General features: G+C 44.1%; 1 protein-coding gene across 1 annotated transcript in view; it reads left to right on the plus strand.

The window, feature by feature from the left end:
• The first annotated feature begins 4147 nt into the window (after positions 1-4147).
• PRKCE (protein kinase C epsilon) overlaps positions 4148-18328 on the plus strand; it is a 316511-nt gene continuing 302330 nt past the window's right edge. The window contains exon 1 of the mRNA XM_083175726.1: positions 4148-4938. Within this exon, the coding sequence (XP_083031852.1) occupies positions 4591-4938 (348 nt within the window). The 5' untranslated portion in view covers positions 4148-4590. The remainder of the gene's footprint in view (positions 4939-18328) is intronic.

Consider the following 18328-nt stretch of genomic DNA (forward strand, 5'->3'; position numbering starts at 1 on the left):
TGTGAGCCTGTCCTCCTTCTCCCCCCCAGTGTCAGCCTGTCCCACTTTTTCACATTGACAGCTTTCCCCCCCTTCCCCCATTTTCACATACAACGATTTTGGATGCCAGTGCCCACTGCTGCTCCTGCTGCTCTCTATGCTCCCTTCCAGCACTCTACATCCTTTGCTACGGTAGCGGCAGATTTAAAAAACTGCTATACAAATAAATAGGTGGCTGCTGATTAGCTGAGAGCTCTTTCAGCCAATCAGCGGCTTCCCTTTCTGGGGAGCTGCTGGAGAACTTAAAAAAAAACTTGGTCCGACTTGTCCTCATGGGGTCCTTTAGTTGCAGATCTTAAACAATAACCTACTAAAATAAAATATACATATCCTATGTTGTATAATTAAGCAGGGCTAATATAATGTAAATATAAGCCCTGAAATACTCACTTTGTATGTTTTATGGGATGTTTCCTCTTAGTGAGTCAAAGAGAATTTCTAACCAAAAGTTATTGGTCTAAAGTCCACCCACCACCACAATGCACCACTTCTAACTGCAACATGTGCAAACTATTAAGACTAAACCAATCAGAATGCTAATAAAAGTCCACCAAGTTAGCTGCAGCATTCACTTTCTTCTCTCAACCATGACTGAGGCAATTTTTGGTGTAGCATGTATCCAGGCAGTGAACTCATTTGGCCTGCACCAGCTGACTGAGTGGGGATTTTGACGCTTAACAGCGACTTGTGATGCAAATTGATATGAGTTGGTTTGTGCTGGCTTGTGTTGTGATGTCTGCGGCATTCTTGTGAAACTACTATAGTGACTTTGGATGCAACTTCCCATGCAAAAACAACAAAATGAACACAAAATGCACATCCCATAATTATATAAAATACACCCTAGGAAGACAAAGAAGCAAGTGAATTATATATATATATATATATATATATATATATATATATATATATATATATATATATATATATATATTTTGCCTGGTGTTTATGGGCGATAAACAATTCTTAGAAATTTTCCTCCAGGTGTAGTAAAACGGATACGGTTCGTTTTATCGAATGACATTAGGTCGAATGTCATTTGGTCGACCCCACTAGGTCGAATGTGTAAAAAGGTCGACATGGGTTTATGTCGAACTTCCGACTATGTCGACTGCCATTAGGTCGACTGGGGTTAGGTCGAATTGCTCTTTTGGGGTTTTTTTTGGCCGAAATGTCAACAGTGTCGACATGGACACTGTTGACATAGTGAATCGGACCCTCGCATCGCTCGCTTCGCTCGCAATGCTTCGGGCACGGTGGCTCGCTTCGCTCGCCACAGCTTTAATAACCTCCTCCACGCCCTAGTGGATGGTAGGGCATGAACCACCGCCTGTCGGCACATGTCGGCACCAAAAAAAACCCAAAAAGAGCAATTCGACCTAATGGCAGTCGACATAGTCGGAAGTTCGACATAAACCCATGTCGACCTTTTTACACATTCGACCTAGTGGGGTCGACCAAATGACATTCGACCTAATGTCATTCGATAAAACGACCGTATCCCAGCAAAACTACAGGCCCCAACATGCTTTGACAGCTGTCTGACCAAGCCTGTAATATTTGTTTGGCCACTAGGGGCACTAATGTATTATATGGCAGCTCCTTATTATATTAATAAATACATGCAGTGAAGCATCTTGGGTGAAAAATAATATACATCTATACTTTTTATTTTATTGTTTAAATAGTGTTGCATTATTATACAGCATTTCTTTTAGCTTTTGTCTATTATTTTCAATGACATTTCATATTGCAGTAATTAGCTGGTATTTGTATAATCACCAAATAGTTAATAATGTGGATGGACACTTGAATGAACAAAGGAAGAGAAATTAATTATTAAGACCTAATTGCTATGAAATGTTTTTTTGTAGATACATAGAGGATCTTCACCCATAGTGATTCAGGAATGCAAACTTTTTTTCCTGAGAAAGTGACATTCTAGGGAGAAGAATTATACACCTTTTATACCACTGCAAAAACCCAGGTTTTTTCCCTCGTGGACCCGAGTCAACACAGGACTTCTACCCAGGTCCTGACCAGGGTAGAATACGGGCAGGACCTGGGTAGAGGACAGTGTAAACGGGTACGCTGGGTCTTACGACCCGGCTCCCGTTTACATCAATGGGGGGAGCCCAAATTCCGGACCGCAGCATCCGCAGGTTTGACGGGGGGCACACACAGCCTCTGCTGCTGTCTGCTGTACTCTGCAGACATCAGCAGAGAGGAGGTGAATGGATGCCTGTGTGTGGCATTCATTCACCTCATGGACGGGGCTGGGGGTGTGCACGGGGGCTGGGGGAAGCCCAGCAGCTTACCTTGGTGCTGGGCGATCAGCGATCCTGGCGCTTGGAGATGATGGGCGGGATTCTCTAAAATCCGCAGCCCTCTTCGCCGGCCACCGCATTTCTCTAAAATATGCGGTCATTAACGCAAGGGACAGCTCTTGCGGTAAGAGCTGTCCCTTGCGATGCGGCGCCGTTGCTGGACTTTCGGGTCTATGACCCGGGAGTCCGTCTGCGCATGCGCAGACTGACGCGCCGGCCGCAGGGCATGCTGGGAGGGATCCGTGACGGATCCCTCACACACCGCTGCGGTAAGAAGCCCATAGGCTTTTGCAGGGAACCGCCAGCATTTGCTGGCGATTCCCTCCGCAGCGGTGACACTGCGGAGGGAGGTTAGAGAATACAGAAATGCGGTAAAAACCCCGATAACGGGGTTTTTACCGCATTTCTGTAATAGAGAATCTCGCCCGATGTCATCTCCAAGCGCCGTCTCCGTTTACACTGTAGGTAGGCACCGCAGTGTAAACGGTGAAAATCCCAGATCTGACCTGGCTTGGATCGGTGTTCCAAATGCTGGGTCGCATCCGGGATTTGGATGTAAAAAGGGTATAAGTGATCTATGACAGAGAACCATGTCATGGCTACCTGATAACACACATTGCAAATGCTGTGTCACGCCTCGGGGTCCTAACACGGGTCCATCCCGGCATTTGCGGTCTGAAAGCTCCTGCAGCGACCCGGCTTATTGCCGGGTCGCTGACGTCACATGGGGCGGTGGTGTGTCATTGCCACCAGCATTGGCAAGTGTATAAGAATTCGCTGATGCTGGCACAGCTGATATCTATGGGTAGACACATGATGTAGTGTGTACCCACCTCAAGGGGCTGCGTCACCTCAGACAACAACAGAGCTGCCTCATGGTCATAATGTTGAAGTGTAGCATGTTGACATTCATCATGTGTACACTAAAATGTCACCATGATTAAAGCAGCGGTTCTCAAACTGTTGGTCATGACCCCAAAATGGGTCCCGACCTTCTCAGCATGGGGTCGCGACTCCATGTTGCTGACCATCAGGCTGATGACTTTTCTCATCTCAGTCAGTGATTTAAAGAGTCTGAAAGACTCCTCACAGTTTGTGCCTCCACAACGCTGCCATCTGCTGACTACACATGTGATGTGAAGTCTTTCTGCAGTAAATTGCTGGGGTCCTGTCATCATTTTTATTGTCTGATGGGGACCCAGAGCAAAATAGTTTGAGGACCCTTGGATTAAAGTGTTAACATTACAACCCTTGTGGTCTGACGCTGAAAAACCTGTATATATCAACGAGTGCATGTCAGCCTTTTGACCATGTCGACCAACGGTGGTAGACAAATTGACTGTCGACCTAATTACTATCGACTGATCAACCCGAACCAGTATCTATCACCAGTGCCAGCAGTGGCCTGATGATATGTGACAATCTCTCGAGCAGTGCCCAGGCTGCTGCCAGTCCTACCCCTCCTCTGGTGCATTGCACTGCCAGGTGCTGTATAGAAGTGACATTGTGTGGCCCTCTAACCTTACTAGCTATAATAACACAGCATCAGGCCTATCTAACAAGTTCTACCAGCCACGGCTAATATCACATCAGAGCAGGAGGGAGCTGCGTGTTGCATATGAAGTTTTGGGGGCTTCCAGTTGCCCATCACTGTGGTGAAATGCCCATTGCATCTCTGTATATGCCACCCACACAGGCACACACAACACACACACACAGGCACACACAACACACACTAACACTCTGACGTCTTCTGTGCATTTCCTGCATTACAAGGAGAGGGGAGGGGAGGTAGGGGTGTTGCTAATCATCATCATCAGCAACAGCACCAGCCTCCTTCTTCCAGCACCACCACCGGGGAATCTGGCTCCTGCAGCCGGCCCAGCCCAGGCTCCTGTCTGTTGCATGGAAGCAGCAGCAGCAGCGGCGGCGCCCCCGGGGATGTCCTCCTCCTCCTTCTGATGATGATGATGCAGCAGCAGCAGCGGGTGTGAGCGGCCCCCGGGCGTTGTGCGCGGACGCAGAGGAGGACTCGGGGCACATCTGCAGCACGGATGCTCTGCGGCGGCTGTGGGTGAGAGAACAGCAGCCCGCAAGCGGCCAGCTCCGGGGATATTACATGAGGATCCCCCCCATCTCCCCTCCCTCCCCACCCCCGTGTTCCCCGTCACACAGCCCCGGAGCGAGCACCGATCGGCGCTGAGGAGACGGCGCATCGCCCGCCATGGTCGTGTTCAATGGGCTGCTGAAGATCCGGATCTGCGAGGCGGTGAACCTGAAGCCCACGGCGTGGTCCCTGCGGCATGCGGTGGGTCCCCGGCCCCAGACCTTCCTGCTGGACCCCTACATCGCCGTCAATGTGGATGACTCCCGGATAGGGCAGACCGCCACCAAGCCCAAGACCAACAGCCCAGCCTGGCACGACGACTTCTCCACGGACGTCTGCAATGGCAGGAAGATCGAGCTGGCCGTCTTCCACGATGCCCCCATCGGCTACGACGATTTCGTGGCCAACTGCACCATCCAGTTCGAGGAGCTGCTGCAGAACGGGAGCCGGCACTTCGAGGACTGGGTGAGGGGACACTAGCGCTGACATATACCGCTGCTGCTGCTGCTGGAGTGTGTGTGTGTGTGTGTATCTATCTACAGTATAAATCTATATCTATCCATATAGCTAGATCTCTATCTGTCTGTCTTTATATGTGTATGTATGTATGTGTGTGTGTATATATATATATATATATATATATATATATATATATATATATATATATATATTATTGCACACATGTGCAGCTGCCTATTGTTTTCCTGCCGGAGTGTGGAGGAAATCCTCTGGTGTGGAATGACACGGCCACACATCCCAGCGCTTCCTCCTGCACACTCCGCATCCCCCCAGAGCAAAACAGGCACTGCTCCTTATAGCTGGGGGCTCTCCCTGGGGTCACTTGTCATGGTCTTGTTATTGGTCTGGTCACTATACCATTCTAGTCTATTATTGACATCATTATCCTATCTATCTATCTATCTATCTATCTATCTATCTATCTATCTATCTATCTAGGTGCGAATAGAAATGTCCGTGATTATATTCATTCATCCATATGGTTGTCACCTACAAGCACCTTTTGAAAGAAGGTAGAGTCTCTGCATTGCTATCACTGTAGCCCCATACAAGACGACTACTTGCATCATCAATATATATATTGTACTATATCGTCTGTGCTACTGGTCAAACGATATTGGGTGTACACACTGAACGATATCAACAAACAATATCATTTAGTGACATTACCGGGACCAGCTGAACATATATATCCAAGGTCGACCTTTATGGTTAACAGGCGGGGTAGGGGGGTTGTTAACAATGTGCAGGAGCCCGCATAGATAACGATATTGAGTGTATGCAATAGCATTTATTTTAAATGATATCGATATCGCTTAATTTCTTGTCTAGTGTGTATGGGGCTTTATTCATATTTCCTCTCATTTTTTGCAACTGAAATCCATAACTAACAACTAATATCTACCTATAATTCATTGTCTTGGTGCAGACATATGAGCATGAAGGAGTTAGTTCAATTAGGCGTGACTAATAAGGGGGAGATTTAGCAAAGCTTGGAGAGAGAAAGTACCAACCAATCGGCTTACATCTGACATGTTACAGGCCGTATTTGAAAAAAATGACAGTAATCTCTCTACTTCATCTCTGTAAGGTTTGATACATCTCCCCATAAGTGCGGCTTTATGCAGCACTTACTGTACTGCTAGGTTTGCAGACCTTTGCTCCTAGCACCATTGGCTGTGTACAAGTTGGGGTGAGATTGGGTCATTATGGGGCAAGTCCAGCTTGTAATAGAATTGACCCCTGTAAGCAGGAATAGATGTAACGAATTCCTTTTTCTTCCTTATTTGAGGCCTTATTAATAATACATTGATGTAAGATTGCGAGCAGGGCCCTTTCTACCTCTGTCAGTTTGTTACTACCCAGTTTGTTTTATCACGGTTTCCATTTGTAAAGCGTAACGGAATATGCTGCGCTATATAAGAAAAAAAATAAAATTATATATAATATATATTGCACACGAGGTCCGTCTGTGCGTGGATGATCCGTTGAGTGACTCGCGGTTGGCAGGTGCTGGGTAGTTGCTATGGGATTTGCTGAATTATTTTGGTTATCGAGAGACTAGGTATCAACTAAGAATCCGGTAAAAGCAGACCTCTATTGGTGTCCTAATAGATGTGAAAGTATAAATGGTGTCGAAATTTACATTTATCATTAAAAAATCCAAGAAGACTGAAATTACTACAGTATACAAAGAAATGCCAAACCAATGATTTTGGGAATCCCTGTCATCAAAATACTTTTATGAAGCGGTGAGATTTTCCCTGTTCTTCTGTCTGCTCCCAGCTTTGGTTCACAGCATTTGGGTCATGGATAAACCACAGGTGACCTCTTGCCCTGTGTTATTAGTGCGCTCAGCGGTTATAGAGGTGTCGGGTACCAGTCTGGCATAGGATGTGCTTTCTCTCAGCAGTACAAATCACATTATACCACTAATGGTCACGGAGTTTCTAATGCCCCCTATACCAACAACCATGTTTCTGAATTAACCAAAATAATTGCAGGCAATCATTACTTTTTAGGATGCTTTTGTTACTGTTAGGAATAATTGTACATTTTATAAAACCATGAAATGAGTGGAAGTTTCTTTGTTAAAAATTAGCATAAAATATGTATTCCTGGACTACTGTTACCTCTGTGGATATTAATGTATTAATGCTTCAAAGCCATAGTATGGTGATTTTATTTACCTGTTCTGTCTTGTACGACGTCTGTGTGGAAGCCCATAATACACTGTGTCTGTCACTGGGGGCTAGAGGGTAAGGCTCACAAAGGCCTGGGCCAGAAAAATGACCCCAGTCATGTACAATTAAGATTTGTTGCTGACTTCAGTTACAGTTCTCTGTGAAAGTGCTTCATAATTCAATCTGTCTAAAAATCGTAATATCTGCTGCATTGAGGATGTTTTTCTTTGTTCCATTGTTTGTGTGTTTTTTACTGTGTTTTTGTAGCACCTTTTTGTTTCTTGAATGTATTTGTTTCGACTTGTATATTCCTCTCCGCCCGCTTAGAAGACCTAAAGCATCTTCATGTGGACAAACTAGCACTTAGTTTACATTATGTACCATGACCTGCGCTGAGTTTTCTTGTGTATGTAGGAATCCATTCTTGATTTATCAGCAGCAGGCAGTCCAGAAAATTGCCGTTCTGTTGTGTTGTAACAAGCTTTTGTGCACAGTGTCTTGGTTTTTAATAGGTGGGCCTTTAAGGAAGGCATTTTTGTATAAAAAATCTGTATACAACCCAAATGACAAAATACAAGGTTTTCATTTTATTTGAAACTAGAGCTGATTATCAATTATTGAAACAATTGTCCCTTAAAAATACCTGCCCTAAAGGTATGATGTATAATGTAACATTTTTAAGTAGTAACTACTACAGAAGTAGTGTACAAGTGACAAACATTTGTAGGCTGATGGATTTTCCTTCTCTTAAACCATCTTCAATGGCACCAAATCCTCTGGGTTTCTGCTACACTAATGCTGATTTTGTGTCCTCTGCTGATGCACCTATGGTTATGTACCCTGTACTTGTCCTCTATTGTGTTCAGCTGTAAAGAGGTGTACACACAGGCTGACAGCTGGGCGATTTTGACTAAGCGATTTTGCTTAGTCAAAATTGCGCTGTTGTTGCCGGAGATAATCCGGCGGCCATCCCCAGCGGCAGCCCGCGTGTACAGCCAAATAGACACTGCAGTGTCTAGTCAAAATATTGTTGCCATATCGGTATCGCTTGCTGTGTATACACAGAGCGGTTCAGACAAACCTACTTAAAATTGCTTAGAAGAATCGCTCCATGTGTACATGGCTTAAGTCACTGTTTTGTTTATTTGTTTATGTGTTCTGTAATTGGGCGCTGCGGATCCCTCCTGGTGCCAGGTAAATAAAGGATGATACTAATAACAGATACCCATGTGGCCACAGGTACATAGGCGAGGCATGATAAAGTGACTTGCCTAATGCTGGGTACACACCTGAACAATTTGAACTCAATTCTTCCAATTTTGACGCATCGAACGACTGATTGTCAAAAGAGCAGAATTGCAGATGTTTTCAATGCGATTCCAATCCGATGCACGTCCCGCCGGTCGTTTGGTCGCTTTGGAGATTTTACCTGCTGCGCTAAAGATTCATCATCTACGTTGGATTGGGTACCGATTGTGTGCTCCAATCCAATCGTGCGACCATCGTACGATTTCAGGAAATTGTTTCACGGCCGTCGCACGATCATGGTAGTTTCGGTGTGTACCCCAGCCACCTATTTCTAATCTCATGTGTATACACCGCCTGGGATCTGGTGCACGGAGACAGCCTTGTGGCATAATTCACTCATTACAATAACACATCTGGCCGGCCACATAGTGTATGCACAGTGCTACGTGTAGTAACATCTCAGTTCTGTCTCTGTTCAGTCAGAAGAAATATTTTACTGCTGCTGTTACACTATTAGGCGCCAGAAGGGAGAGTTAGGTTGGAAGGTACATGGAGATAACTGCTTTGTGGAGACTGTCATGGATATATTGACTAGACTTCATGTGCAGCTGCAAGTTTATACTGGAGATAAACCGGGGAGTAAGCTGGTTTATGTAACAGGAGTCTGTGGTGCTGGTCCTGTCTCTGAACATGCAACTCACAAGAATGTACAACATGTGGTCTGGTTGTTGGATGGTTCCCGATTATGCATCTTTACGTTGTGCCAAAAACGTGGTCACCTGTCACACACTGTCTTGGGTCAAAGGTCGACAGGGCTGTATGGGCGGTTTTGCTGCCCTAATGAAAAACGCTCTGTATTCCTATACCACTGTCCGGCACCCTCAATCCTTCAGCATTTGCTGGATATTGTGTTATTGCTATTTCTTAATTAAAACCAGCAACTTCTATAGTTTGGGACTTGAGCCCTTGGTATGACAAGTTGGACAAAATGAATGTTATTTATCACAAATGGTATATATATATATATATCTAGTGCTGTACGTGTTCTACCATAATAATGTAATTGCTGTGTAGCGAAGCGATATCTAATTCCTAAAGCAGAACTAAAAACACTGCAGACACAATTGGTACAGTCATTTATGTTCACTTGTGGTTTGGTCAGTGAAATCTAGGCTTTTGAGAACGTAGTTATCGCTTCCTGTGACCACTGTCCGTGGTATTCTTCAGTGCTGAATACCATATGAAAAGGTTCCTTTTTATTCCAGTTTGAAGAGATGTGACAATTCAAGTGCATTTTCATACCCATTATCAGGCACATACAAGTATATATTATATCCAAAATGTAAACTTTTGTGTGTATTATAATCCACTGATTAATCAGAGATTAGAGAATAGCATTAGATTTGCAATACATCAGCTGTGCTTGGAGACAAATCAAGTATGATAAGTGGGGGACTCTGTACCCCCAATAACTCCCTTCACTCAAGACAGCCGCCTCTTCTGCCCTCTGGTATCAATTACTGTAAAAAAGGGGAAAAAAATACATAATTTATTCGGTCGGACTTTTCTATTTCATCTTCAAAGTGAAATGTCCACCCAAATGCTTGTTACTGTAAAATATGCAATAAAGTTCCCTAAATGGATCTAAATTATTAAGTCATTTACTGTTTTTTTAATGTGTTTTAAGGTTACACCTTGAGAATGACTTTGCCATGTTCAGCAAGTGCTGCCAGAGATACAGTTCCAGTTTTTATGTGAATTAGACTTTTCCGTCAGGACAGAATGGGATTAAGATAAAGGAAAGATAATGGTCTGTAGGCCCTTAATACTGTGTTACCTCACAATAGGGAAATATCTATCTATCAATCATAGGGGGTAGTTCAGTTGTTTGCGATGGCTGCGAGTTTCTTATTTTCACTGGCATCTGCCAGCCATATACGTGACAGGTTTACATACGCGTTAATTGCCGAGAATGGAATCACTTCTATAATGACGTGTGACACGTTTACCTCCAGTTTTGGCTCTGGAATTAATATGAATCCTACCTCCTATTGGTTATCTGCCAAGAGGATTTAAAAAAAATTGGTAACCATGGAGTAATCTAGTGGCGTCTAACTAACGCGCTCGACCACGCTATTGTCTATCAACTTGATGGCTAACCTTTACACTCCAACTGTTGTTGAACTACACATCCCAGAATGCTTTGCTTCAGTTTTGCTATTTGGCCATGCTAAATCTGATGAAGAGCATGCTGGGATGTGTAGTTCAGCAACAGCTGGAGTGTCAAGATTAGCCATCAAGGGTCTATCCGCTATACTAGAACCTAGTTAAGTTGCCTGGTCATGTATTTGTTCAGCAGATGTGTTGACTAGGTGACCAATACTTTTATTTATCTACTATACTTATGGATTTATTATTATTATTATTATTATTATTATTATTTCACAATTCTGAGTTTTTATTTTGTCTTCTTTTGCCATTAAAGTGATAGTACTTGTGTATTATCACGTCGCAGGTGCGCGCAACGTAGTTGGCATAGTCAGAGCTTTGTAGTCAGCCAGCGTAGTTGTAGTAAGTCAGCGTAGTGTAAAACTGCCGGCGTCCACAGGGTCGGGTGTGCTGGCAGATGCCGGAACAGCATCGGAGGACGCTCTTCACATACATCGCCAGTAACCGACAGATCCCCAACCCTGGTGGACGCCGGTAGAGAGGCGCTTCATGTTAGTTGAACGCGCGAGCGTCCTAGTCACTCTGCGGCTGTGGACATTAACCCTGCCCGTCTCCGCTTCATGACCTGTTCATAACCCCACTATCCACGTCGGCGTGGAGTGGATTTTATTAAGTGTGGTGAGCGCACGTGGAAAACCAGCCTGAAGCATGGCGAGCGGACGCGGATTACTTCACATGTATTCCACGTCCCCTCGCCACGCTTCGGCTCGTTTTCCACGTCCCCTTGCCAGGATTCGGGCTCGGTGGCTCGCTGCGCTCGCCACACTTTATAAAATCAACTCCACGCCAATGGGGATAGTGGGGGTATAAACAGGTTTGGAAGATGCTTAATGTGTCCCCTCACCACACTTCGGGCTGACATGGATAGTACGGGTTTGAAATGGAGGCATTTGCCAGAATTTGACATGGCACTGGCAAATGCGTCCTGTCCTTTTTTTGTGCACAAGACGCACGTGCGCCACACCCCCTAAGAGTTCTGACTGACTACATAAACTACTTTACGGGCGCTGTGAACTGCCGCCGTCATGGTGAAGGGACACTACGCTGAATAGGACAGTACGTAACTACTTAATGGGCAACGTGATAATATACAAGTACCAAGTGATTGCTTGAGTTAAACTTAAAATAATAATAATGTTTATGTATAATATAAAGTAGCCTATTAATACATTTTGTTATGTACCTCTCAAAAAAAAAAAAAATATATATATATATATATATATATATATATATATATATATATATATATATATATATATATATATATATATATATATATATATATATATATATATATATATATATATATATATATATATATATATATGAAAGAAAGGGGGGTTTCAGAGGGGTATCTAACAGAGGATCCCTCGGTGGTGCTGCTTCCAAAAACTTTGAGCGTTTTTTGTTTTTTTGGGGGGGGGGGTTATATTCTTCCTTTCTTTTTTTTTTTTTATATAAGTATATCGGACAGTTATGCAGGCTTCCATTCTAACTAAACCTATAGCACTTTTAAGGCAATTTATTTAATAACCGATTTACTCTGGGAATTTATACAGAGAAAAAAAAAGCTGCCAGGTGGTCCTGTTAAATAAACATTCCTGGGAGTCAGCAAAGGCTGCATCTAATGAATACACTTAAACCTATGATGATGCTGCTGCACCCAAAGCCTTTACCATTTTTCTTTGAAAGGAAACATTTAGCAAATATTGGATTTTATTTCAAATTTTTTTCTTTTTTTTTTTTGCTGAGGCTTGTGATGCAGTAGGCTACCATGGTTACACTGCATGCATTATCGCCCTGTGCAATTACCTCTCTAATTTTCCTTTCATCAATAAGAATGCCAAAAATAACATTTTTTTACATGGATTATCAAGCCACATAGCCGTGCTTTTATAGCTGAAGAATATAGACTGCTTTAACCCTTGCGCCGTCATGCGATCATCGACGGTGACATCCAATGGTTTCCATGTATATCCTACACAGGAGCTGGCAGAATATGGTGGTTGCAGTGTTTGCAATGTTCCTTAACATGGGTTTTTTAACAAGTCGTATCGATTTTGCATGTGTTTACAGTATTTTTTTAATTTTTAATTTATTTATCATTGACAATCATATAAGAAAGGTGCATACACTTAATGAATGAATTGAAGGCTTATCTATGTACTGGATAGGAATGAGCTGAGCAATTTCACTACATCGATTACAAAATTCCCCTACATCACTCGCGATAGCCATGCACGTCCCCATGTGTCGCTATCCCCACATTGACGCTATCGACACTGCAGAACACTGGCCCTGGCAAATCGCTCCGCAGCACATCGCTGTGCAGCGATGTGTGCTGTGCGATCTAGCATTGCACAAAACACTCATCTCCGGGTGTGTAGGCCCCTTAAGATCCATTCTGTCCTCATACTTAATCACAATATTCTCTGCTGTAAATAGCTTTTATATAATTGAATAATGTGCTAGATGACACATTATGAGAGAAAGAAAACGGATGAAAGACTAGAAGAGGAGTGGAAGGCTACTCAAGAGAACGAGGAAGGCACTAGGGGATGCAAACCGCTTAGAACAAGGGGGGAGGAAAATGAGTAAACTGGTACCGAGTGTCCAGTTGTGTAATAATGCTGAGATATGTTCCAGCTACTGTATATACCAAATGCTGCCTAGTGCCAGTTTTCCAGCTGCTGGGGACTCTTCTATTAGAAAGTTGGAATTTGGCAGCACAGCAGAGATGAATGATGAGCTTATCTAATGATTTAGATAAGGGTTGAAGAGATTTTCCCAGCAAGACTGTTATTACAGGGTCATCTGGGGTTCAGACACTGTAGGTTTGTTCTGGTAATTGTAGCATGCGTTGTGTTGTAATGTTGGATTGGCTCGCCCCTGCCCCAGGTGACGGAAATCCTAGTTCCAGCCCTGAATTGTCCATCTAAAGATGGCCATACACTTGTGCGATTTGGGCCCTTTTCACCCAGTTCCAACGCATCGGGCCTAGAAATCGGGTGGAAAGTGTTGAAATTCTTCTGATGCGCGGTGCCCTGTGCATAGGATCACATAGGAGCCTGAGTTTGCAATGGCTGTCATGAAGATTTATCGAATGCCGTAACTGAGATCACATATGATTCATTATATGCACAGGGACTGCATATAATGTGTCATATGCAATCCTGCAGCCCGGGAAGATGCCGGGGAGTTCAGGGGAAATCGCGTTCCACTTTTAGCCTCCCAGAAGTCGGACAAGTGCATGGGGGTCTTTACACTAGAAGCTTTATGCTGGGTACACACCAGCACAATGCTGCTTGTAAACGGGTCGTCACAGGAACGTACGTCCCGCTCACGAGCTGACGGATCCGCCGACCCGCACAGAAAAGGCACCTGATGTGATCGCGATCTGATCGCGACCCGCACCCACTACAATGGTCGTTTCTCAGATCCTACCTGCTGCAGGTATGATCTCAGAAAAGACCTAATGACCCGCGGGACCGTATTAAAACGGCAGCGAAATGGCCCCAAAAAAACATGGGCAATTTACATACAATCGGTCGAGATTCTATCTAAATTGGCTCATTTTGGCCAAATCGTCCTGGTGTGTACCCCACTTTAGAGAAGATCCGGCACACGTTGGTTGGGCCAAGTGCCGTTTGGTATATACCTTGTAAACATTTTCTCTAAGTGGCTGAAGCAATGTAATTTCTAGCAGCTTTCACTCTCAAAGCAATTTCTGTGCCAAGGAGACCCTCGGGTGTCTCTCCGTAGAAGACTCGTCCCCTTATACATTTTGATAATATGATAGTAGGACTGTATTATATAATATTGAAATCGCCCTTCTTCTTCACATATACAGAACTACAGGGATGAGAACAAAAAGTCTTACATTTAATTGTTTTTAAATAGGTTGGGGGAAATTCTTAATGTTCAGGCCAGATTGTCTTAGTACGGGTTGGGATCATTTGGTCTACAGCATTATGGTCGACACATTAGGTCGACATGGGAAAATGTTGACATGGTTATAGGTCGAAAGGTCATTAGTTCAACAGGTCATTCGTTCGACAATGTCTAGGTCGACAGTCAAAAGGTAGACATGGTTTTTTTTACCTGAATGTCAACACAGTTCGCTCACGATGCGTCTGGCACAGTGCCTCACTATGCTCGACACACTATTTTATTCTACCACCACGCCCTAGTGGATGGGTAGGGCATGAAATACCGCCAGTCGGCACATGTTGGCTCAAATAACAGTGAAAAACCCCAAGTCGACCTTTTGACTGTCGAAATAATGACCTGTCGAACTGACGACCTGTCGGACAAATTACCTTTTGACCTTTCCCCATGTCAACCTTTTCCCATGTCGACCTAATGATGTCGACCTAATGACTGTCGACCATCATGCTCTAGACCAAATGACCGCATCCCCTTTCTACATGAAGGACATGTTTATTTCCCCTCTAGATCCAAAAGTATGGAAAGGTAGCAGAGTTTCCGTGGTGGCGCTGGAACTAAAGCCTGGATACTCGGAACATTTTTATTATATGCCTCTAATGTTGTCGGTACACATTATGCTGGTCGGAAGGTCCTCGGTACCATGAGAGGGAGTGAAATGAGTCCGAAAGCATTAAGATATCTTCAATATGGCTTGATAATATTTAACCCTTTGAGTGCCATGGGAATTTGTCAAAAAAACCCCTTTGAGTGCCACATGGCTGTGAGAGATCCTCAAAATATCCGTTAAAAATGCCGGCGGCGCTCACAGCGCCTGTTCTTTCTTTTGGGTACAATACTTAACTAAACTTCAGTTAATTGACTTGCCTGTATTTGTATTTATTTCTACTATAAGAACAGTCGCTGTGAGCGGCCCCGGCATTTTTAGCGGATATTTTGAGATTCGCTCACAGCAACGTGGCACTCAAAGGGTTAAGAAATATGACGAGACCTAAGCAACCAGCTGCAGTAAGCACGAGTCCATACACACTAAAACTTATTACAGGATTATTGTAACAGGTTTATTATTTGCATTGAGAGTAAGAACTGCTAGCATTTGAAGTGAGTACAGAATTCTAATAGGTTCGATTTAAAGGTAATCTTCCCATCTATAAAACAAACATTAAATTACGTTTCCTTTCACAAATTACTGGAGTCTATGCTGGCCGATATTTCCAGCACTTGGAAAAATCGGGCAGAACCTATTCTATCCCAGCTGTTTTCGTCAGGGACTCGCCGCTGCCGATTCGGCTCTTTAAAAAGCCGAGTCTGCGTTCGCGGGAACGGATGCTAAATTTGCGGAAAAATACATGGATTCGCCAATCCGCATCTTTTCCTACGATTTTAATGTGTTCGGAAATCGTAATTAAAAGAACATTAAATAGATTGAATTCGAATTTGATCTATTCTACGCAAAACCAGCAGAAATTTGCAAGGATTGGAATATTTGTTTGGAATTGAGCACCCCCTATATGTCCAGTTTTAACATTGTGCTAAAGATCCTTAGCTATTTAGATTATTTGACGTAAATAAACTGACAAGCGCTTATTAGGGTGTAAAGCTATAACTGTGTATGGAAACCTATTATGTGATGACTTAGGTTTGTGTTCCCTCTACTTTGTAATGGTCCTTCTATTGCTGTCAAAGGCTTATCTGATGGGGAACTAGTATCTCCTGATCCAGGTCAGTCAAATTGGGCAGAAGTGGATTAAATCTATTCTTGAGCACATGGGTTAAGAAGGGATATTGGCATATACTTGTTCCAAACTTTATAATGTTTTAGGATAACATTACAAACTGAAGCTGTTGATAGCAGTGCAATATCAGATCTACCAATATCACAAAAAAATTCACGTAATCCATCCCATTTCCCTCTGCTACCTGGTGGGGAGGTGGAGCCAGAGACTAATGAGGCCACACCCCTAACTGAAAAGATGTGCTTTTATGGCATCAGATATGTGGACTGTTGGCAGGATTGTTATTTTTAGGAACCATGGAACATCCATTGACCGATAAAGAAATAAATAACTCCTTAAAGTTAGATGTCGACAGAACTTTCTTGGATGCACTGATTGATTTAGAAGGATGTATCATGATAAGGTTAGACTGGCTATGAAACGCAAACTGCGGGGCTTGGAACCCAAGGCTCATAACCTGAAATAAACCCTGCTGGACAGCGTTGGAGAATATACTTCAATCAAATGATATATGCCTTTTGATGTATTCAACGATGCAAAATACAATTTATTTACCTTGGAAAATAAGATATTTACTGCCTGAAACTGTCCTGTCCACAGCATTTATCTTCCATGGCTCACACCCACAGATCATATGTTTTTCTTCCCTGAGGTATATAGAGTTGCAGTTATCTAGGGAAGGGGAGAACGCTCCAGCTTGCCGGCAGCATGATATTTGTGTCCAGTGCTTAAATAATACATCTTTGTGCAAATGTTACTTTGTAGATATGTGCTGGAATGGTCTCAGGCAATAAGAACTGTCTCTGAGGTGCATACACACTGGGCGTTTTTGGCCAGCGTGTATGGACAGCGATGATTGCTGAAATTGCTGCGCACACACACTGAGCGATTTTTCCCTGCTGCGAACGGCTTTTCATAGCAGCAGGCTATGGAGACAGCCATTACTAGTCCTCCTGCAGCTCTAGCTTCTGTCAGTGCGACAGGTGCTAGAGGTGCAGGAGGACCTCTAGCTTTTCTTCTCTGTGGCGGCAGCCGGGGCGCAGGGTCTCTGTAATGCTGTCAGAGACTCTGTGCCTCCGCAGTGGATGGGCGGGTGGCATTCAGAGGGTGGACCAGTGTAGTGTGGCGCCCTGCTACACTTTTGGTGCCCCTAGCTAGATCTCCACCCTTTCTATGCCCCTGTGACCGGCATTGCTGGTCTCTGCCAGCAGTGTATATATTACTGGCTTATAAAGAAATGGGCATTGGTGGGCAGTGGTGCCAGTAATATAATGGATATTACATGATGATGTTTATGAGTAACATAAACAATATGAGGCTGCTGCAGTGTGCGGGAGAGCAGGGGAGGTAGCATGCGGGCAGCCGAGCATTGCGTACTGTGCTGTATATGGAGCAGGGGGAGGGAGTGGGCAGGCAACGTGCACTGTGCTCCATGTGGAGCAGGGGTGGAGGTGGGCAGGCAGCGTGTTCTGTGCTCCATATGGAGCAGAGGAGGGGGGGGGGGGGGGGCAGACAGCAGCGGGGGGCGTAGTGTGCTCTGTGTGGAGCAAGGGACGGCCTGACTCTGCCTCATCTTTCAGCTATCATCACCCAGCACCGTACAGACTGAGCAATGATGACTGAAAAAAATCTCATCGCCCAAACATGCTGGTAAAACGAGCAGAGTAACCTTCTTACTAGCGATGATGCTGGAGCGTGCATCATCGCTAGTCAGGCATCCCTGGCCCATACACACTTGCAGATTTTCAGCTGAAAATGGCCAAGTGTGTATGGGCCTTAACTCTCTGCACATGTTACATCTCCCCCACCTGCAGTGCACATGGTTTTGTTCATTAGAGAATTAGCTTTTGCAAGTGAACCAGAATCAGGCTCCTTATGTGATCCTGCCCCCCCAGCCACTGCCCCAGTAAATGGGGGCCTTTAGGGTCTAACATGGTTTGCAGAGCCTGTGGACTTGCATTATCTGTATAGAATGTTCTGTGGAGCCTTTTGGCG

This window comes from Crinia signifera, chromosome 3, assembly GCF_055691185.1.
Source record: "Crinia signifera chromosome 3, ASM5569118v1, whole genome shotgun sequence".
Classification (NCBI taxonomy): Eukaryota; Metazoa; Chordata; class Amphibia; order Anura; family Myobatrachidae; genus Crinia; species Crinia signifera.